This window comes from Parus major, chromosome 1 (genome assembly GCF_001522545.3).
Source record: "Parus major isolate Abel chromosome 1, Parus_major1.1, whole genome shotgun sequence".
Classification (NCBI taxonomy): Eukaryota; Metazoa; Chordata; class Aves; order Passeriformes; family Paridae; genus Parus; species Parus major.
Window position 1 is genome coordinate 50,435,582 of NC_031768.1, and position 22,810 is coordinate 50,458,391.

General features: G+C 33.7%; 1 protein-coding gene across 6 annotated transcripts in view; it reads left to right on the plus strand.

Moving 5' to 3' along the window:
* DACH1 (dachshund family transcription factor 1) overlaps positions 1 to 22,810 on the plus strand; it is a 354,190-nt gene that overhangs the window by 138,679 nt on the left and 192,701 nt on the right. For all 6 annotated transcript variants that reach the window (XM_015628133.2, XM_015628113.2, XM_015628123.2 and 3 more), the window contains exon 2: positions 9,762 to 9,877. In XM_015628133.2, coding sequence (XP_015483619.1) covers positions 9,762 to 9,877 — 116 coding nt within the window. The remainder of the gene's footprint in view (positions 1 to 9,761; positions 9,878 to 22,810) is intronic.

Sequence of the window (22,810 nt, forward strand, 5' to 3'; positions counted from 1 at the left end):
CACACAAGGATTTACGAATTAAAGAGCATCCACAAGGGCAATCCCTGCCTTGTAGCTCTTGGTCTGCATGGGTTTTCAGTGATGAGCATTGTGCTGGGTGTTGCACAAACCCATGGCTGTACTGAGAGCTGGTTACTGCCCCAAACAATTTGGAGTGGCAGAGACAAAACTAATATTGTGCATATTCTTTAACATCTAGTTTAGGACTTGCTTCTTGATGCCAAATAGAAGTGCACTCAAACAGCAGACCCACTCACTCTCAGCCCAGATATCATCTGCTCAAAAAAACTTGTAACTTTTAATGCTAAGTACTCATCAGAAGATTAATGCTTCTTTTGTATTTATAAATATATGCAAATATAGATCACCTTATTTAAAGGTTTAAGTTCTTGATTTTAGTTGATACTGCATGGTTACCATCAATCTGTGTTACTTCAACTGAGCAGTTACAGCTGTAAAGACTATGAGGGAGTCTTTTCAGTATTTCATATCACTACTGTTACTCTCAAATGAACAATAAAAGTCACTTTCAAGCTTTTATTTAGGTGGTTCCAGCAATTCTTTGGAAGTGTACGAGTTAATGAGTGTGGGTATTCAGAATTAAAAATAAGGTGAATAAAGGGCAGTGAACATTAACCATAGTCTCTGGCAGAAGCTAGTATAAAATTTTTCATTTTGAGTATAAAGAGTTTTTTAAAGGGCAAAGGGTTTAAGATATAGGCAGCTTCATTAAAGAGGTGACAGTTCACTTGTTTCAGCATTTCATGCAAAGAATTGTGGCCAATTAACTGACGAGGGCATTCAGATATTACAGTGGATACACTGATATGATAGAACTTCATTATCGACTGCTATGAATAAAAATAGCATATTAATTAACGAACTGCCAGGAGAACCAGAATATTTTCACAAAATACCTTGAATAGTACAGTACCTTTTTTTCTTTTTTTCTTTTTTTCTTTTTTTTCTTTTTTCTTTTTTTCTTTTTTCTTTTTTCTTTTTTTCTTTTTTTCTTTTTTTCTTTTTTTCTTTTTTTCTTTTTTTCTTTTTTTCTTTTTTTCTTTTTTTCTTTTTTTCTTTTTTCTTTTTTTTTTTTTATTAAAGTTAAATCATCATTGAGATGTTTGTGTATCTTACATTTAATACAGCTCTGTGACCCCCTGGAGCAATGGTGGGCTTGCATCTTCTGTAGATGCTTTTTCTTCTAGTGTTTCTGCTCTTTTTTTAAAAATGGTTCTCAAAATGGCAGCTGCTCCCCAGTATGTCCTGATGGAAAACAAATCAGATTATATTTTTCTAAAGAAGTTAAACAAAAATTTCTTAAATAAAGGTAGTTACTTATATATGGTTACATATGTGTTCAAAAGAGGAGTGTGCTTTTATATGGCCTATTTCTGCTTTGAGCCTAATTGGTTATTTGTACATGCGATTATCTGATTTATGTTCACAAATTTGTAATTACATGTGCAAGTTATATGCAGAGATGAATACAGATGGTTGGAAAACAAGCCTGGAAGCAGGACTGTTCATTCCAACTAAAGTTCATACATTTAAATCATTGTTTCAGGCCATATGCAGACTCTAACAGACATAACCACAAGAGTTAGGCTTGCTTTACATTAGGAATCATCTCAGCAACTTGAAGTAAAAACTTTTTAAAAAAAAACTTAAAGCTTAAAATTCTTTTAGATTTGTGTCATTGTGGATCAAGCCTGCCTTTGTGGCCTATTAACTCCATGCTTGACATTTTTATAATATATATAGTAGATGATGTTTTGAGGGGATGTTTTTAGAATTAAAAGCCTAAGAAAAGATGAAAACAGTTGAGGAAAAAATAGGCTTTGCATCTGTTATAGTTTGGGGTTTCATGTGGGTGAATAACACTGTTAGAAGGAATCATTTAGCTTGCATATTTAAATTTTGGGTGCGGTTTATGCTGTAAGGTTGAGTGAAATGGGAAAGGCATCTGTTATAACTTGACAGAAAGAGGATTTTGTGGGAAGCATGCACTTTATATCACTACTTTTTTCCACTTTTTTTTTCCTTTTAATTTTTTTGGTAGTTGCAGAATTATTCTGAAAAGACAGCAGTGTAAATAGTAGAAATAAACACGATTTTTCAAGGTTTTTTTGTTACTGTTTTATTGTTATTTTCTTGTTTTCTTGATATTGACAGTATTTCTAAATAACTTTATTCAGGATCACCAGTGCTGTGATTTCTTAATACTGTTTCTGAAGCAACGTTTATATAATAAAAAAATATATATCAATATGGTTTGAATCTGTGCATGAGTTCTCTTTAATAATTGCATTTCATTGTTCATTTAGACTTATTTTCAACTCTAGCTTGTATGGCTGTCATCATCTGAAGCTTGTGTTTCACAGTTATTACATAATCACGAGAGCCAGCATACTTATATGTTTTAAGAACTTTCAGGAAGATCTAGTGTTTCAGCTAATTAGATGAAGCAGTGAACTTTTTGACTTAATTTACTTCTGACATCATAATTCTGCCACCCAACAGAATTAGCTTCATTTCTTATCTATTTTTCCCTTTCCAAAAGATGATTTACAGATCTCAATTTCATTAAGAGAACAGGCATATGTCAGTAATATTTTAAGCTTATGTACAATCACAGCTGTATTTAAATCCGGTACTGTAACTTACTCCAGTAACACTCAGATTTCTAACTGGTTTTGTTTCATTTCTTGCTCTTCAGATCATTCATATATTCAAGTAATATGATCAGTCACAGAGAATCCTTTTCTTATATTCTTTCATTGTGTTTTTAGCAGGACTTCAATCATCAAGGGAGAACTGGCAGGTGTTGCTGTAATATATATTTTATATATTCTTGCACTCTTGTACCTTGTACCTTATACCCTTGTATCAAGAATATTACTACTCTTGCTGAAAAGCAGAGTGATTTGGACTGCAGTGTTGAGGAGGGTGGAAATGACATGCTGTTTACATGACAGTTCTGTTAGGAAAAGGAATAATTTAACCAGGTCTTCTCTACCCCTGCAAAAGAGTAGCATCCAAAGACTAACCTGTGCTCCCGTATAACTGCGGTAAATGACTTTGGAATGGGATATGAAGCAAAATATATTTTCTTCCATTTATTTTTTCTTCCATTGATAAACTGGTATTGCATTTCTGACCCAATATCCACTTTTTGGCCATTTTGGTTCAAAAATAGCAGTAAAATATTCTGTTACTGAAATGCAATAATGGTTCATCAGCATGATTTCTCCATCGCTCACTCCTGTAACACAACCTAATTCTTTTGAAGATCATTCATGCACTTCTTTATGAAGATTTTGAAACAGATCTTTGTATTTATTTTTATCAGCATTGTTTGCAGTAACTCCTAATATATCATGAGTTCAGCACTAATTATTGCGTGAGAACGTTTTCTGTTTAACTGTGAGAAGAAAAATAAATTTAAGGTAATTGCACTGAGAGTTTTATTGTTTTACAAGACTGCTGCAAGTAAAAAGGACATGGTGTGACTTCTAATGGTTGTTTTACTAACTGCCAAAATAAATGTATGCTCTGTCTTAGAATTGCGTTTTTTTACTTTGTTCTTGAGTGGGAGCAGAAGGGGAAAACCTAAAATAGTAAAGTTTGGATCGATGTACTTTGTCATTTTTTTGCCTTTAAAATGCTACTTCAGTGCGTTAGAAATATTTATGAAGGTTACCTTGGCAAGCATTTTCCAAGCAAAGGAATTAAATTACACAAAAGGTTTAGTCAGTCTTCCTAGACCTTATTTTTCAGTACTGACACGCCCTTGGCTCAAGTCTTGCTGGTGTGAAGGCAGCACGTATGATGAGAGCAGCATAGAAGCTATCCCAAAACCCACAAATTTAATGTGGGAAGAGTCCACTGCCTGTGGTTACAGGTGGTCACAGGGCAGCCCTGTCTTTGTATTAAGTCAGCAAGTGACATCTTCAGCCCTTTTGCAGCTTCTTTGAGGTCACAGGTTCTGTGTCAGGCTTTGAAGCACTAAGGACAACAGATGAGTAATAAAGCATAGATTTTCAAAATGTTAAATGCTGATGTAGCTAAAATTGGTGTTGATAATTCTTAGCTGATTTCGGCAGTTCTAAGAACTTAAAAAATACTCTTAAAATACATTAAATAAACACTCGAAATCCTTGTTACAGATTTGCTACCTATCACTTTTGGAGAATAACTTTTCCTGCCACTCCCCAGCATAACTGATTATAAAGCTGCCTGGCCAGTGGTAACTTCACTGCATCATGTATGCCCAGCTACAGATGAAGACAATATTTCTGTGCACTAAACTTGCTTGCAGATGAGATTAAAAATAAACCTTTAAATGTAGAAAACAAATCCTGAAATTAATTAATTTTATCAGGAAAGGCAGTTTGCCTTCTTACTACTGGTCAGACTTGCAGTTTTCTTTAGAGGTACTTCATGTATATATTAAAAATGATTTTAAGGAGTAAAACTTCATTAATCAAATGATAATAGTGCACAATTGTTCCTCAAAATCAGGACATGAGAAAGGTAAATTCCAGAATTATCTCAACATTTTTGAACACTTTTAGTTTCCTAGCACATGTTTTGCCATGCAATTAGTCATCTGTAAAATGCTAGTGACGTGCTCTGAGAATTATAGACTACTCAGGAAGAGTTTCAGATGTTTTGGAGCCAAACCTTCCTTGGTGCTCAAAGGTCTTAACAGAAATCAGTAGGAGGTCTACTTATCTAAGGCTTTCAAGTGAGACCCTTAAACTTTAACATCAAGTCTGTCTTCTGGCAAATAGTAATAAAAGCTGAATGTGGCCTGGTTACATTTAAAGCCAAGTAGATTAACTCATACTGTTGTCCTGTTGTCTCTTTCCATGTGATTGTACAGGGCCAGGTTTTCTGTTGATTATGTCTGCTTTTAATTTAGTTTATTAATTTTGATAGTTAGCACTATCAAAACATTTCTAGGAGCGAGCTCATACTTGATAATACAACTGAATTTATGTAAAACTTTAAAAATATTATCAAAGCACAACATTTAAACTGATAAGGAACACAGATCCTTCAATTTCTTATTATTTAATTCAGCCATCTGTTGTTTTCTAGATTTGATAAGACAGGAAGGATATAAGACTAATATATGTTGATCAAAAGATCAAAAAATAACTGTATTCTTAGCCTTAAATGTAGTCTCAATTGCTTCTTTTGCTAATCACAGTGCAGTAGACCAATACACCCTTTTTCTTCAAAGATGAAAATGCTACAGCTATAGTATTCCTTGATGTATTTATGAAATTGAAGGGATGGAATACAAATCTGGCCAAAAAATGATGGATTTATTTTCAGTCATTCTGGAAAGTGTTCTGGTTATCTAACTAGCAGATCTTAGTGAAGAATATATTTGAGACTTTCAAGATTCATTAATCTGCACATTGAGTTCCTCATTCACATAATGGCATCTTGTAACTGTAAACCTTGATAATTTCTACAAAAATAAAGATCAGTTTTCTGTGGGAATGTCTTTTAAGACTTGAGAAAATTCTGATAATTTTATCACAAACTAACAGAAGCTTATAGAAGGCTGATGGATTTTCATGGGAATAAATACTTTTAGGTGCTTCACTTCAAAAACTTGGCTACTAATTTAGTCATACACAGTCCTGTAGAAAGCTTTCATTTTCTTCTTCAACGTATGTTATCTCACATGTGATAATTTAAGTTTTAGAGCAGAAAATGTCTAACTTACTCATATTTATAAAAGCAGAAAGATGAAAGATATCTTTTAGATAGCTTTTCTAATGGGTAAGCAAGGAACTCTCGACTTCCTTATAGACTTTTCCCCAGGTCTTTAAAACCAGTTAATCTTGTGGCTTCCTTGGATCTTTGTTGATATTGTTTAATTTCTGCTTTCTCTAATTTACTCTTCAAAGAACGAAACAGTAGACAGGAAGATCAGCTATGACTTCCAGATGTAATGCTGTTTCTTCCTGTGTCTTCTTGTAGAGTCCCAAAACATTCCTTGACTTATCTGTACTATAACCTGAGGTATTCACAAGGTATTCGCTTTGGCTTTTGGGGTTTTGGCATTTCAGACTGTTTATCTTGGCTCTAAAAAATCCAGACTTTAGACATCTTCAAAATAAAAATTGATCATCTTTGAGTAGTTTAACTGTTGTGATAATTAGCATTTCCATAAATCAAATGTCCTTTCAGAAAAAACAGTGTAGTTCTTCCAATAATTGTATTTGTATAAAGGACAAAATCTTACAGTGTCTTTTATATGTCTATAAAAGCTTATATACAAAATCTAAATCTGAGTAAAAATGGTATTATTGTCAGCTTTTAAATGATGATTTTTGTATCTCAGTGCCACCAACTAGAAGGAAAAATTACATTGCTGTGGCATTTCAATGTATCTTTTACATAATAAATGAACTCATACCTATTTAAATTATGTTTATTTTTTTTTATACTGAAGACGAATCTACTGATTTTGATAGAAAATAGGAATATGAGCATTTTGAAGGTTTCTTATCTTGGAATGAAAATAAACGTGCCCTAATCTAAAAATAAGTAGGTCTTTACTATACTCAAGTTTATGAAAAATACCAACAAAATGATTCATTAAGCTATTTTTATCATCCTGTTTGTGATAGTTAAACTAATTTGCTATGCTTTTGATGTTTTTTTTTAAGAGTTTATCATATAGCTGTAAAAATGATAATGAACTACAAAACAACATGCGAATTTTCAATTCTAGTCAAAGTGATTAGTTTTTAGAGTAATTTTTCATGCTGTTTTCCCCACAACTTTGGTAATGATTCATACAAAATTCTTGCAATTCTTATACTTTGAAAACAAATCTTACAAAATGGTAGTATTTCAAGTTAGTAGTATGGTTAATGAAACAAATACTTAACAAATGACAACTAACAAATTAAGTCAATTATTGCTGCTCAATCAGTTATTAAGGACAATTAGATGTATTAATCTTAATTGTGTATTGCATAGTCTACCATTCCTCTAAATCAGATCTTCCAGGTCTGAAGAAATAATTCTTAATTTCTCTTACAGTGTTTTTCTCCTTGTTATAAGAAAAAACCCATATTTCTTAAATAGGTAAAGGCCTTTTAATAGTAGATTGGAACTAGTGTAATTTAAAAATTCTATCAGGATTAAATAGGTTTCCTTCTAAGAAATTTCATTTAAATAGAATCACAGAATAAGATGAGTTGGAAGGGCACTGTGAGGATCAAGTCTAGCTCCTGGCCTTGCACAGGACCATCCCCAAGTCACACAATTTACCTGAGAGTGTTGTCCAAACACTCCTTGAATGCTGGGCTTGGTGCTCTGACCACTTTCCTGGGGAGCCTGTTCCAGTACCCGATCATCTATGGGGTGAAATATTATTAGTAAGACTGGAATCGAGAGTTTAGGACTTCATGAAAACTTTCACTTGGTAGACTTTGGGATAATTCGTGGAATGGAGTTAGGTTGCTGGGCTCATTTATGTTTTTGAGTGTGACCCCGCCCCCCACTCCTGTTGTATACAATAGCACAAACAATCTGACTGTAGAAGGTGACCAAAGGAAGAGTTATCCCTTGCTTATTTCAGTATCATTCACCCATAATTGGCTGCTGACCTTTGTTTAGAGATTTTTGTCCATGACTGTCTTCCATTAGGCTTTGAAGAGGGGTGGTTTTATTCCTCAAAATCAAGGACAAAAGCATTCAGGCTTCACCATGGCTATACTTGGTAGTTAACATCAAAGTGAGTCTTTGCAGGTGTGAACTTGCTTTTTATGAAGACCTGGAAGTCATCGGTACATTGTACATTGTGCCACATTGCCCTGCTTGTGTTCTGTTATGCAGTTGTCAGACCCTTCAATAGTCACAATAGTGATTTGAGTACTTCATCATAGATACTTAAATGAAACCATTAAAGTTTTCCTACACACTGGCATTTTTTGGTGGGTGAATATATTAGAAACACTCCATTTAAATCAGATCATTTTGGTCTATAATGTTTTGTTCAGTTTTATGTGTATTCATGGTATGTTTATTTTTATTGTAAATCACAAAGGAAATATCAAAGAAAATCTGAAGATACTTAATTTGGTTTTGTGAGCTGGAATAAGACAATGTTCTTTATCTACAATTGTTTTTCTTGCTGTTTTGAACATGTGACAATTTTGTTTATATTAAAGAAAATCAAAAATCCCAAACCAATCAAAGAAATTACCAGCCTTATAATTTTAATAATGACCTCAGCTCAGGACATTAAGTTAGGAATTAATGATTAGTTAAGGTTAATGACTCAATGCCTTGAGTCATTAAACTTCAAGAAAATGCTCTATACTTTGATTGTTTTTGGTTTATTAAAGTTAGGTTGTAGAAGGTGCCAAAAAAAAAAGGAAAAAAAGAGCAAGTATTTCCAAACACAATGGAAACTAATATGAACAGAAAACAGAAGTATTTTAATATCTGCCTCATTCTGCAGGCCCAGCATAACTAGAAATGCCATTATCCCTGATTAGAGTTTTGTTAATACGAGGGCCTAAGGAGCAAAACCTTTCATACCCAACTTTCTCTTCTTTCTTGTTCTGAAAGAAATTAAAAACTTTGAATGTTTGGGAGATCATAGGTTAACACTGCAGTTATAGAGCAGCACATCACCTTATTCTCTGAAGTTATTCTATAGTGTCCCCTAAATGAGCAGTTACAGAATGTTGCAGTGGTACCATGCTATGATCTGTACATAGGAATACAAGCCTTTGAATATATATTGTATGAGCAGATACATATTTGTATGTAAGTGGGCAATAAGTATTTTCATCATCATCCGTCTCTGATTTGTATGCCACTTGGGCAGTCCAGGAGATGGAAAGTTGTGTATGTGAGCATTTAACAGACAAGGAGTGCTTAAACCTGAAGCCCTTTATTTTTCCATACTGGACACATGTAAGCTGCTGTGATGGCTTTTGCTCAACAATATCGTACAAATAATTCCGAGTCCTTTCTGACATAAAGTAGTATATTTGAAGTAAGGTGTCTTAGTGAGATTTTCACTTTAAATAGAATAAGGGTTAAATGATAACTTGACTTATCTTTTAAATGACAAAAAATAAAGAAATTGCAAGACCTTTTCACACATTAGATATGTATTGTCATTTATCATCTAGATATCAGGCTAGCAGTGCGAAGTAATAAAACATATCATCGAAAAATGTGCTATAGGTCTGAATCACTCTTTCATTCCACCTCCCAGCTAACTGTAGTATTAAATCAAACAAGCAGAACATTTCCTTAGGCAGCCATTGCCTTTTAATTTCCTGAAGAACCTTAAAATATCATTCATTACAAGTACTACACATATTTGGTTTTTAAAAGTCTCATAAATCAATAGCAGGCTGACTGTAATAATTATTACAAGTTAGTGCATAATTTTCGTGCTGAAGGCTGCATGCAGAACTTTAGCATATGCAAACGAGGCAATTCAAACTGTGTATAGATATTAATATGAAGAAGCAGGTAACGAGGTGCAGGCTATGAATTATGCATCAAGAGTGGCTGATCTTCAATGAGGAAAATGAATTCAGCATGTAATCTAATTAGTGATGGAAGTCTATTACATCTAACTGCAAAAGCAACCGTCCTTGAAACAAATTTATTTACAGTCCATGTTACCACTTGAAACAACTTTGAAATTATGTGTAAGACAACAGCTTAATTGTAAAAATTTTTTTGTTTGTTTGTTTCAGTTCTAGACCTGGAAGGCCTCCTAAGAGGACTCAAAGTGTCACCTCCCCAGAGAATTCTCATATCATGCCACATTCTGTCCCAGGCCTAATGTCTCCTGGAATCATCCCGCCAACAGGTAGGATCACCAGAAACACTTTCACGTGGGCAATCATTTGAATGAATGGCTTATATCCACTTGTTAATAGATTGACAGTCTAGGAAAGCAGCAGACAAATATCACAATAGTTCCCCTAATGTTACATAATTGGTAGACAAGCATGTTGTATGTAATGGAAAGTGGGGCGGCTTAGTACTTCAAATATTGAAACAAAGTATTGAACAAATAATAATCCTTTATGATTTTCCCCTGTTTTTTTTCTTTATAAACAAAAACCTTTCAAAACATGAATTACCTATTATTGGACAATAATCTCCCTATTCATTTTTAATAGATTAGATATCTCCTGCTTTTTTTTTGCTGCTTTGCTTCATTAGATAATGTCATCATGAATATAGTTGCCTGAAGAAACCGAGTTAGTTAAAATAACTCCATGCTGCACACATGTCTTTCTTAATTTTTCATCCTGAAATTCTATTTTTGATATGTCTCCTGAGGCCTTACACTAATATAAAGTCCTGTAACAATCTGTTTCTCATACCACTATTTCCTTTTGAAAGTTCCTGTACCATCTCCTAGCAGTGACTTGTTCTTAAACATAGTTAAATTTAAGAAAGGCTGTGTTGCAGGGAGGAGATGAACAGATGAGGAGTCACCCAAAGATGGAGGCACCCAATAGTCAAGCTGCAGGTGGTGCCGCATTCTCTCTCTTCATGTTACAGACCAGTTAAACACTGGGACTTGTTTCAGCAAAGTCCACCTGAGCTTCTGCTGCTTGCCCAGTTATTTCCTTCCTATTTTCATGGCTCTGTCTCTAACACCAATTTTCTCTAAGGCAAAGGAAAGATAATTAACTAAACAGATCAAATAGAGAGGAAGATTACTTGATCTTGTGGACCGGATGGATGGGTGGATATTTGAGTACAAGCCCATGATCATGTCTCTCTAAGTACCAGCATGATTTTTGGCATGGTTTTGGTCACAGATGACTAACATTCTCAAAAGAAATGCTCAGTTTAGGAAACAGCAAATACTGGAAACTGTTTGAATGTAAATATCTTGTCTGGAGGAAGGAGGAAAGTAAAGGCGGCTTAGCTCAGTGGACAAAAGGGGGCCTGTACTTTGGCCTTAGGTTCAGGGGCTGCTTTACATGATGAGATAGACACATAGACAGAACTATTTAGTTTGAAATTTAATGCTTTTTAAAGAAGAAGAGGAGTGACAAAATGAAGGGACTTCAGATAATAAAGATTGGTAGGAGAGAGTTATAAAATAAGGAGAGGGAAGGAAGGACGAGACTAAGAGTGTAGGGGAGTATGGGGAAATGTCAGACACATGGTAGTCTGGGCAGGTGTGACCAGCAAAAAAACCCCAACAATTTGGATTAAAATAATTTATACAATATAATTCACAGAATAAAATCTTGTATAGAAAATGGAGATAATTCAGAGTCAATGCAACATGAGAATAGTAGATGGGATCAATGTGGGGAGAGAATGAAAGTTTTTATTGGGCCAAAACATTCATGTTCACGAGGGAGAGATCAAAAACTGCAGAAGCAAAGGGAAATTATTTGGGGGAAGTAAGGCAGGAAAATATCAAAGAAAAAAAAGAATGTGAAAAGTAGAAAGGAGATGAAAGAAATCAGAGACAAATAAGCAGGCCAAAAAGAGGGAGACGGGAAAAGAAACCTTGTCAACAGTATCGTTTGGGGTTTCGTGTTACAGTTAATATCTAAGAGCAGATCACCTCTTGATTTTTTATTTTAAGAAAGCAGTTTAAAACCACAACTAATGCCTAAAAGTATCCAATTCCTCTCTAGTCCTTTAAAGCTGGTCATAACAAGTTAACAATAAAAATATATGGTACTAAAATGAGATATCCAATTTCTTAGAGTATCAGCCCACAAAACCAGATGCAGATAGTTTTAAAACGATGATTAAAACAAATAGAAGAAAATAATTCAAAATTAAAGAAAATAACGTATACGTAAGATTATCATTCATCAAGTCCTTTTTGGATGGTATTGCTTTGTAAGTCTTTTTCAAAAGAAGAAAGGTTTAAATGCAATCGGTATTACATTTGAACTGGTTTCACATTACATGGCTTACCACAACAGAAGGAGTGGTATGATTTTTTTCCCATTGTGGTGGTGTTGAGTCTCAGCACAAAAAATGCAAACAATAGCTCTGATAGAAGCGAGCTCTGGGGTCTAGTGTTCCATGAGATATGCAAAGGTTCAGCAAAGATAAAGAGCATCATGACAGCAGTGCTACATGGCAGTCATTCCAGCATTTTATAGACAGGCAAGTATAAAAATAGACTTACAATCTGATCTTATGAGTTCAAAACAATGAAAATTTGTAATATAAAAATACATTGTAAATAAGTACCAAAACTACTGTAAGAGTCCTGCAAAGAAAAGACTGTGACAACTGCACTAGATGATGTCGATGCCATTGTTACATGCTGCTGCATTAGTTGATACAAGAAAAATCTTGCCAGTTGTAAACTTCAGCTCTATATTTGGACTGTATATAAAGAAAACCACTGGCTAGTTGAGGTTGTCAGGCACCACTGGAGGTCACCTAGTCCAGCCTCTGCTGGTCAAAGCGAGATCACTCAGAGCAAGTTGTTTGGGTCTGGATACACTTGAGATTCTCTGAGTATCTTTGAGGATAGAGACACCATGTCATCTCTTTGCAGCTTGTTCCAATGTTTCGCTGTTTTCAAAATAATACTGGATTTTATTTTTTTTTTTTTTTTACTTTCCAGTGGAATTACCTGTATTTCAGTTTGTGTTTGCTGGGCCACATTTGAGAAGTCTGGTTCCATCTCTGTACTTACCAGGTTTTCTTACACATTATTAAGATACCCCTATGTGTTTTCCAGGCTGAACAGTCCCAGCTCTCAGTCGCTCTTGCTATGTCAGGAATTTCAAAAGATGGTTCTTCATTTGAGAAGTTTGTGAAGTATGAATTTCCTGTTAGTATCTAGCTCTAAGCAGAAGAAATAAAAATACTGGATTATTAAGTGCTTTCTACCCCTTCTCTCTCTCTCTTTTTTTTTTCTTTGCAATAACTTCTTCTTTTTAAACTTTTTGATTGATTTAATGATCTGAGTGTAATAACTAAGTTTCCTTTCTGCCTACAAAAAAGTATAAGTGATCACACAAACAATTATGTGCTATTTAATGCTCTTTAAGTATAGAGATCTGCAATTATTAGGTATATCTAGGATACACAACGCTATGATTTAATGCATGATTTTTACTTGAAAATTTTCCTTCTTTTGAAACGTGCTGCATAATGCAGAAATAGAGATTTAAAGGTGGAAATCTTGATTTCTCAAGTGACTGGTTCTTCATGCATCGTTTATATGTGCAAATAATACTGGTATTAAACTGTACCTGAGGTTTCTCATTATATTCCAGGACTATATATTTTTGTAGGAGGCCAAGTTAAGGAACCCTTGAAAATATTTTATATCACTGATATAAACTCTGAAAACACATGCAGAGAACATTGCATCATCACTTAGAATGAACTTGCTAAGTATTCAGCGACAAAGATGAGATATAGGAATTATACACTGAAGGAAAATAAAAGAGAAAAAAAGTATAATATTCCATATTTTTTTAATGAACTATAAATTGAAGAAGTGAGGATCACCCTTCAGTTGATATTCTGTCCATTTTATTACTGTTAAATATTCCCTGTAATTGCTGATCTATCCACTGTCTTTAACTAAGGTCAATTTACAGAATGCTCCCAAATTTATAAAAGACTGGTCACTTCACAAAGGATAATTTTTTATTTATGAAAATAAATACGTAGGACCTGTGACAGTGTGACAAAATGAGAAATGTGTAATAACAGGAAATGAAGAGCTTCACAGATTGTCCAGAGAATTAAAATCTGCCTATGTTACAAATTGTGTAGTAAGAAGAAAGAATTTGGTGTAGGCTCAAACAGTTGTAATGACATTTCCGGCTTATCTAGAAAACACCTTGAAATCCTTCCAAAACTGTATGGCTCATCATACTTAACTTTGATCTGCTGTCTCTCTGTACTGCAGATCTTTTCTTGGCTAATGTGCTTAAAAAGTTGTCTAAAGTTGAAATAGTAGTTGATTGTAATTGTGATCAATCAGAAAAAAAGTGCTGTATGTCCTGAGTGTATGATATTCATTGTGGTCTGTACTTTTATGTCTGGAGTAGCTATATGACATATAAAATGATATTTCTGTTATTTTTCATACAAACTTTGAAACACAATTTTCTTCTATTTTCAAATTATTTGGTAATTATTCTTCAGTATTTTAGGTTTTGAATCTGCTTTTAAAACTCCTTAATTCTTTTGCAACTTGGCCTACTGAGCCTGAAATCTACAGTGATGAAATGACTCTTGTGCTTATTTCAGGAACTGCATTTTTCAAAGATAAAATGAGATATAAAGTGCTTTTGGAAATTGCTGACATAGGGCAGGATAAGAATACTCCTTTATGTATTGATATATATCTACAGATATATATACAGATATATATACAGATCTTTGTCAATTAAAAAAGTAATTTCAAAGCATGTTTAATTTATTACATTACTTTTACATTAAATTAATCTGAACAATCATTGTTGTTATTATTATTATTATTATTATTATTATTATCATTAGCATTAGCATTAGCATTAGCATTAGCATTAGCATTAGCATTAGTATTAGTATTATTTTGAGCAGGTTTGCTTTATGATAGGTACTTCTATATAACTATTCCACATCTTAATCCAGACTGTTTCAGTGTAATGATATTAAGTTTCCTCTAAAATGTTTCATGTGTATGAATTATAGCTGCTCCCTTTTATTAAACCATTCTTCTTTTCTTTTTTAAGTGGTAATCTGAAGATGTAATTTCTAATTTCATCCTTATTTTCCCTCTTGCTGTGGGCCAGAATCAATATAGGAATATTCCAACTTCCATCTTGTACAAAATTCTTTGCACCACAAAGCATTTTTATGGGGAGTTAGAATAAGGAGAGGGTTGAAAGGTATCGTGTAGATTATTTCAGTTTGGAGGACAAACGTTGTTCGCAGATGCAGCGATTGATAAAGTGCGATAATGTTTTTGCTAAAGTAGATGATGAAATTATTTGGTGTTTAAAGAAAGATTAATCACATAATTAAATAATTTCATTTTCTCTGGCCCATAGTTATTGATGTTGTATTAGGCAGACTGAAAGAATGGTTAAAATATAATTATCGTTGTTGCTCTATTGACATCATATTGTCAAGAAATGAAATCTGTAGCTAGAAGTATTTCCTCCTGACAGTCTGAATCCTGTAAGGTTTTAAGAATATATTTAACTTACTGAAATTAATAGAGTTGATTTCTCTGAGTATTCCAGGGGCTAGAAATTATAACTTGAGATTACATAGTAATTTTGAGAAGCAAATCTATCGTTCAATTATTTATTTTATGAACTGTGTACTTTTTGAGATCCTGTGTTGATTAAAAAGATACACATCGATAAAACTGAGTGCAGTTGTTCACTTGTTTTAAAATACATTCCCTGTTAACACAGTATTTTGGTTATTAGTGTTAAATCATTTTTATCGTTAACATTGGTTTTGATTGGTGTTATAGGATGATAAGCTGTTTATCTGTTGGGGCTGAGCTAACTTACTGTAAGGACAAGCAACAAAGTCCCGCTTTGAGAGTGACAAACTGTAACCCAATTCAAGAGACTGAATCAAATTACGTAAAACATTTTTGCACTTTATTAAGGAAGTGGTCATTATAATTAATGTGAAAGCTTCTGACGTGTTCACTAGTAAATGTATCAGTGGGAAAATAAACTGACTTAACTCTGTAAATATATTTTTCATTGTTTTTAAAATAATAATTAAGGTGTAATTTAGGCCATCTGTCATGTCCTGAAAACAGTCATAATTTTGTCATACTATCATCCCACTGAACAGCTAGCTATAATCTGCTTTATCACAAGAAGTTTTATCACTGAAAACTGCTTCTTGAAGCTCACTAATTTTAATTTCCAGTGAGTCCCTTACATTTTTCAGTCATAAAATCCTTTCAAAACCAAGGCTTACTTGCAGAAATTGAACTGTTTTTATTATGGGAAATTAATCAAGAAGAGCTTGTACATTTTGAAACATTGTATCATACAACACTACATATATTTAAAGCTTAAAAGGTACTGCTGTAAAACTGTGTAAGTCAGTCACTTCTCATGCGGGTTCACCCACTGCTCATTGCGATCCATCCCTAGACTGAACTGTTTCCAGAAATACTCCCAGCTTTTTTGGTATAAAGGCAACAAGTTGGGTCACTTCCAAAGAGACTCTGGGATTAAATATTTAAGCAGTGAGGATAGTCATGTACTTTGGCATGCTCAAGGTACTCAAAGAAAAACCTGAGTGAAGTTATTTGCATTTTAAACTTTAGTTATAAGCTAGTGAATCCTCCTACTTGTATGTTGTGAGTACTCAGTGTTAGGTTGTGATATGCACAGATTTTGAGATAAAAGTTTTTTGATACTTTGTGGATCACAGAATAATTTTGCCTTCTGAAATCTAAGATTTTAACCATATTGATTTCTGGATTTCCCCATAAGAATGCTATTCCTGTAGCAGTTATGTAGGATCCCCGTTGAATTACCATATTCTGTGAATGAACTACTAGAAGCATTTAAGGATATGTGATAATTTTCATGTATAGGCATCTTTTCAGGGTAGATTTGACATGATCATAAAAGAAAGAAAAAGTTTTGGACTTTGGAAGCAACCCTCTCCCCAGTTCCAGTTTCTCGCTTCAAATAATAGAAGCATATTAAAACACCTTGGGAGAAAAAGCTCCCCACTTTTCAGAACAATATTTAATTAACAGTCTGTTATCATAACAGTTTTCTGTTAAACAAGTAACATGTAAACTGAAACAAAATTAAAAACAAACAAAACACCAAACTCTTGATACAAAAGAAAGCAATTAAAACCTTATTCTTAAAGGCAGGTATGTGGTGACGTTATCAGTGACTACATTAGGACCTAGCCATGGAAGTGTTTCTATAGCTTTCTGAATCCCAACATTCTATTGATTGTAATTAAACAATTTTTTGAAAAGATATATATTGCAGAATATGCTGTTCGTTTCTTAAAATTAAATTATTCAAATTGTAAGCTTCTCAGCTGTGGGTTATACTGTGATTTTCTTGTTGCTCAGATTTCAGGCAGTCTTTCAATAGAAAAGCATCAAGATAATCATAATCCTGTGTTTACAGTTTTTCATATAATAAACCTGTTGGTTTTCCACCCACTCCTGCTTTTTAGTGAGAATGTTCAGCCAAAATAATTTGATTCCAAATCATTTAATCTCTAATTTGTTCAAAACGAACCTTTTGTAGAGCAAACAACACATTGCCATTTTAAACTTGAAATACAGAGTATTATTTTGTTAAGCACTGCCACTAGAAATGAACCTGAACTTTTGAATTTGGAGTAACGTCTCAGACTTGCAAACACTTCGGTCCCTTAGCTGAATGGTGTTGATGGTTGTAGCAAAACAGGAACATGGTAGCTCTTAGGGTGAATATAGCAAGGCTGGGTATGCTATATTCACAAGCATGTTGTGTCTGTTGTTCTGCTCATCTTCATGGCAATGTGGAATTCCTGAATGCTATGGAAGTGCCCAGCTCCTTTCCTGCAGTTAGACAACTTATGCCCTTGTATGACGTACTCAATGAAAGGTGAATGATTCTTTTCCTCTTGATTTTATATTGGATTAGCTACCAGTGCTACATAGTGCATTCAATAGAAAAACCCCTTGAAATTTATATATTCCAAAGTTATGGTCCATGATTTCATTATCATATGTTTTTGGAGATTCTCTGAAGTACAGGAAGAAACTGCAGCTTGTTTTCCTCTCAAATTGGGGTTTTTGGGGGAAGGCAGTGTCAAATGTCATTATTTAATATGATTGTCTTCTGGTTAAGAACAGTCTGTCTGCTGTGGAGTTTTGCAGAACTTAAGTACGAAGAGAATTTCCAGAAAAGGTGTCAGTAGTCCAGGTGTTTTTGTTATGTGATATATGATGTAAGTGAACTTCAGAACTTAAGTAATTGGTATTTTCAGGAAAAGTTTGCAAGGAAGCATTATTTTAACTGGGAAACTTTAGAAGACTACAACTAAAAGGAAAAAAAAACGTAACTAGCTAAGTACTATATTAATTTATTCTCAGACTCTTGGGGTGTCCTGTGCAGGGCCAAGAGTTGGATTTGATGATCCTGATGGGTCCCTTCCAACCCAGCAGATTCTGTGATTCTATGAATGTCATTTTCCAAGGAGAACCAGCCAGTGTCAGTTGTCCTTATGACTTATAGCTCTAGGAATATTGCCTGCATGAATTGTACGAAGCACAATAGCATACTATCAGAATTGTAATGAATCCACTATCACTTGTTCACATTGCGCTGTACTGTTGTTACTAATGTTGTCCTGTACGTAATATTAGAGTTATCATAAAGTAGTCTTAAATGGGAGAAGGTTTTTGAAAAGAAAGGTTTTTCTGGTTCAAGTTCAGGATTATAAAGCCAGATTATTCAAACTTGATTCCATATCATCTGAGAATTGCTTAACATTTTCCTTCCTGTTTGGAAATCAAACTCAGAACTGTCTAGTGATGTGAAGTTAAGCACATTTTGTAACATTTGATGTACTATCAAACTATGTTGCAAACAGAAGCCGATCTATAGGCTTTTGCTCCTGGAGCTGCTTCCAAGAGCTTGTGGTTTATGAAAACCCGAGCTGGTGGTCTGAGTTTCCATGCATTCAAGATGCTTAGTTTGAAAACCTCACTTCATGTGAGAAGACTTCTCTTATTCCTTCAAAATGCAGTCAGATATGTTGGTTGGTTGCTGTGTTCCTGAGACAGCAATTGCGAAGGCAGAGAGGAATGGGAAGTGGAGAAGGAAGCTGTGTGTGATGGAGAGAAGGAAAGAGAGGAGAGGGAAGGGAGTTGTTCTTTCAGAGTTGGTATAACCAACTTACTTAACATAATAAAAGCTAGTTTGTTTGCTGTTGCATATTAATTCTTGGGAGAAGTTAAAAGGCTTTGTTGGTATAGTATTCATATAATTGCTTTCAGAAGTTATCCTCGTTTCACAGTGTGTATGTGCACAGGAACCTGCATTTTGCTTTCCTTAAATGTTTTTTTAGTTATGAATGTTCTACATGTGACTCTTAAATCATCTGATTTCAGTCCAATCTTAATTGCAATGAGATACTGTGTTCAAGCTGTCAACAAAGAATAAACTGATGCTGCGTCTAGTGTTAGAGATGTGACCTGACATTTAGGAAGGAAAGTCTTAGTTTGAGGAGCATGTTACTGTTACTACATGATGATGTTGGTCATCAATTAATGATTATTAGTTCCTAGCTAAGAAAACAGTAGCATTCTAGGGCTGAGCAACTGGGGAAAGGAAAACTGCACCTAGTCAAGATGAAATTAATAATGTCAGTGGGCTGTTTTAACTCATTAAAATCCATACAAATGATAGTCTCACAGTGTACTGACAAGTTTTCTTGAGAATTAAGGTTTTGTCAACACTACCCTTTTGTTAGGTGAGCTGAGATGTAGATTGACTTGGGGGAAGTAGAATAAGTCATGAGGAGTGTTTTAAATGGGCAGATGCTTCTATGAAATTTTCTTTTCTCTGTATACATTTTGCTGTCTGCTATCACAAGCACTAAGATCACACATACAGCTTGAACATCCCAGTTGCCCTTACTAAGAGCAAAGTTAATAGAGTAGCATTTCTTTCCACACATACTTTTTAAAAGAATGTTTCCGGCCTTTATAGTGGAAATACAGAATTTGAGACTTGAATTGTTGTCAGCTGCATATTCCAATAATTTCTCTTTATGGTTGCCTCAGTTTACTAGATTACTCGACCTACCTTGCTAGAAACCATAAAATCAAGGATATTATCTTAAATGAGCAACATCTCTACTGAAAAGGATTTTTATATTTTCTTTTGACAGTAAATGGAATCCTTAATATGTATGCTATGATGCATCAATCCAAGATACAGAGATATAAATGTGATTATTTCATTGGAATACCAACTCTGTAATGTCACTTAAACTGGGACTTCATATGTTGAGAAAAGCTGCTCAACATAGTGCAAAGAATGATAGAATTTCCCCATACACTTGCTTAATAAATGTATATGAATATGGGAATAAAAGAATGATGTAATTTGGGTGAATTGATAACCAAGTAACTACACCACAACAGTGCATTATTTTTTAAGTACCAGACTACAAAGAAAAGAAAAAAAACCCCTCAGGCCCTAAATGATTTTCAGCATCCAAACAATATTCACTGCAAGTATTTGAGAAGAGAAAGGTGATTTTTTGTCAATCAGTCCATTTGTTTTGAAAAGTATCTCAAAAGATTCTACTAGATTAATATTTCATTCAAGTGGAAGAAAACAGTGGTTCCTGTGCACTCAGGGACTGTGTGACAAAACAATTCTTAAAGTAATTTTTTTCCCTATGTTGAAAGCTCAGGTTATATTCAGGTTTTGATGTCTCAGATGCACAGATGCTGAACACACTGAGGACATCATACTCCTAGAGGTGAATGACAAAAAATACAGCACTTTTGCCTCTGCAAGCATCCTTTTTGTGGAATATATGGAATTTCATCCTTATGAAATAGGATACAGATTTTTTTTTTAAAAGTACAGCCATAAGAATGTCCTTATATAAAACGTAAATTACCTGGATTTCTCTTAAAATTTATTTCTATTATCACCCAGGCTAAAATTCTATAGGGAAAGGCTATTAGGAGCTGACATATATGTAGCATAAAAATTAATTAGTATTACCATTATAGAGCATTTTAAGTTAAATAAAAAAACCTCACAAATGCTTACTCACCAGGAAAAGTCTGGGCAAGGGATTGTACTACTTAGGCTATGATTCCTAGGAAGAATATGGCTTTCATAGCTACATCTATGCCCATAAATTAATGATAAAACAGTTCAGAGCTGTTCTTCACCATGGATTGGCAGGCATGCATCCTGCAGCTTACAACTGCAGATTGAAAATATTTTTCTTATTGCAGTCTTTCCCAACCTAAGAAAAAGAAAAATAAAAAAAGATCCATATCTTCTTCCAAGAAAGAGTTCCTGGCCAGTTTTGTTTCTTGTACAGTTCATGGCCAATTACATGACATGTTCTGTAGCTATGGTACTACAAAATCAGTATTAGATTGAATGTCTGTCTTGTTGAGTTTCTAATGTGTTTTTTGTTTAAAGAAACTAGAGACAAAGTTTTTATGGAAGTTTTATCTTTATCTTTTATTAAACCAAGTGCCAAAAGCTCGTGGGCTTTTAGAACACAAGCACTTACGTCTGCTGAATCAAGTTAATCACTACTATGGTCTAAAAGCATCTGAAAGCAATTAAAAATGCTTATATGGAAGTTCTGTTTTAAGTGAAAGCAACTTGATTTCTTCACCTTCTGTTCAATAGCTGGATACCATTTGTCCATTGTGTGTTAAGGATGATGACTTTTTCATTAAAATTTCTTGCAGAATTGTTTTTTTGGATCCTTTAATTGCTTTCTTCTCTACTCCAGGAGAAAACTCATGAGATTTTGAATTACTTTTCTTCTTTTTTTTCCTCCTGTTCTGAAGACCCAAAACTAACTTCCTGATGATATAGAAGAAAATAAGTATACATTTTCTTTATGTACATTTTTATTGTTGTGCAAAAAACCAAAAACGATACATTCAGTCCAAACATGGTGTAATTACTATATCCACATCCACTCAGAAATTTAAGGAATTGTTAGATGATTTTTGACTTGGAAATAAATCTTCAAAATAATCTTTTGTGGAAAATTCAAAGTCATCTTGAGATCAATTGCATGTTCTGTGCCCTATAACTGCTACTGTCTGAGACTTAAAGTTATGGATAACCAGTCAGACATTTTTTTTAAACAGACTTCTGTCTGCATAATTTTCTGAAGAAAAATACTTGCCTTTAAGTTATTTCATAGTTGTTAGTTGCTGTCTTTATAGTGATGGTTATTATTATTGTTATTATTACTGCTATTACTACTAATACAGTGTTTTCCGTTTTCCATTCATTTAATGGAATCTCAACTCATATTGCCACTATTTCATTAAATTAGTCAAAAAAACTATTAAACTTAGTATTGAGACACAATATTTTCTTAAAATATCTTGTGTTCCAAGATATTTTAAGATGATTGGAGAAGATATCTACTTTTATTGTATGTGAAAAAGTATTTTAGAATTTTCTATGAGTGGTCTAAAATTTCACCTTTGTGACTTCTTTTTAACTCTTCCCTGAAAACTTATAGGACTAGAAACATGTAATTCTTTATTCGTCCTAATCTGAGACATTTTCCTTAATGAGTGCTGGAAGTTTCACTGATTCCAGATTTTACACAGATTTAGCCCTCCTTGGCATGAATTTTGAGCTATATAAATGGTGTTTTATAAACTCACAGAACTGTGGTAAGAATGAGTATTTTAATATTTCATCCTTCTTCCCTCTCCGTTCTCAAACCTACTTCATTTAATACTCAGTTTTATTTAATTAAACCTTAAATAACAAAACAAAAAAAAAAAAGTAAAATCTGGGAGGGGTAACAATAAATGAAAAATATCAGTAAATACTAACAAGATTTTCTCTGGGATGTCATCCCTTGCCATTCATTCCAAATATTTAATTCCGTCATCCTGTCTAGCTGACCAGGCAAGAGTCTCACAGGACTTTCTTTAGGGAAATGGACTGGCACTTTAAAAGTTAAAAAGAATACCAGGATTTTATGTTAGAAGTAATGATGTATCTTTTCAGAACTTTTATTTATTTTTCAGACTTTATTTTTTATTAAGTAATCAAGT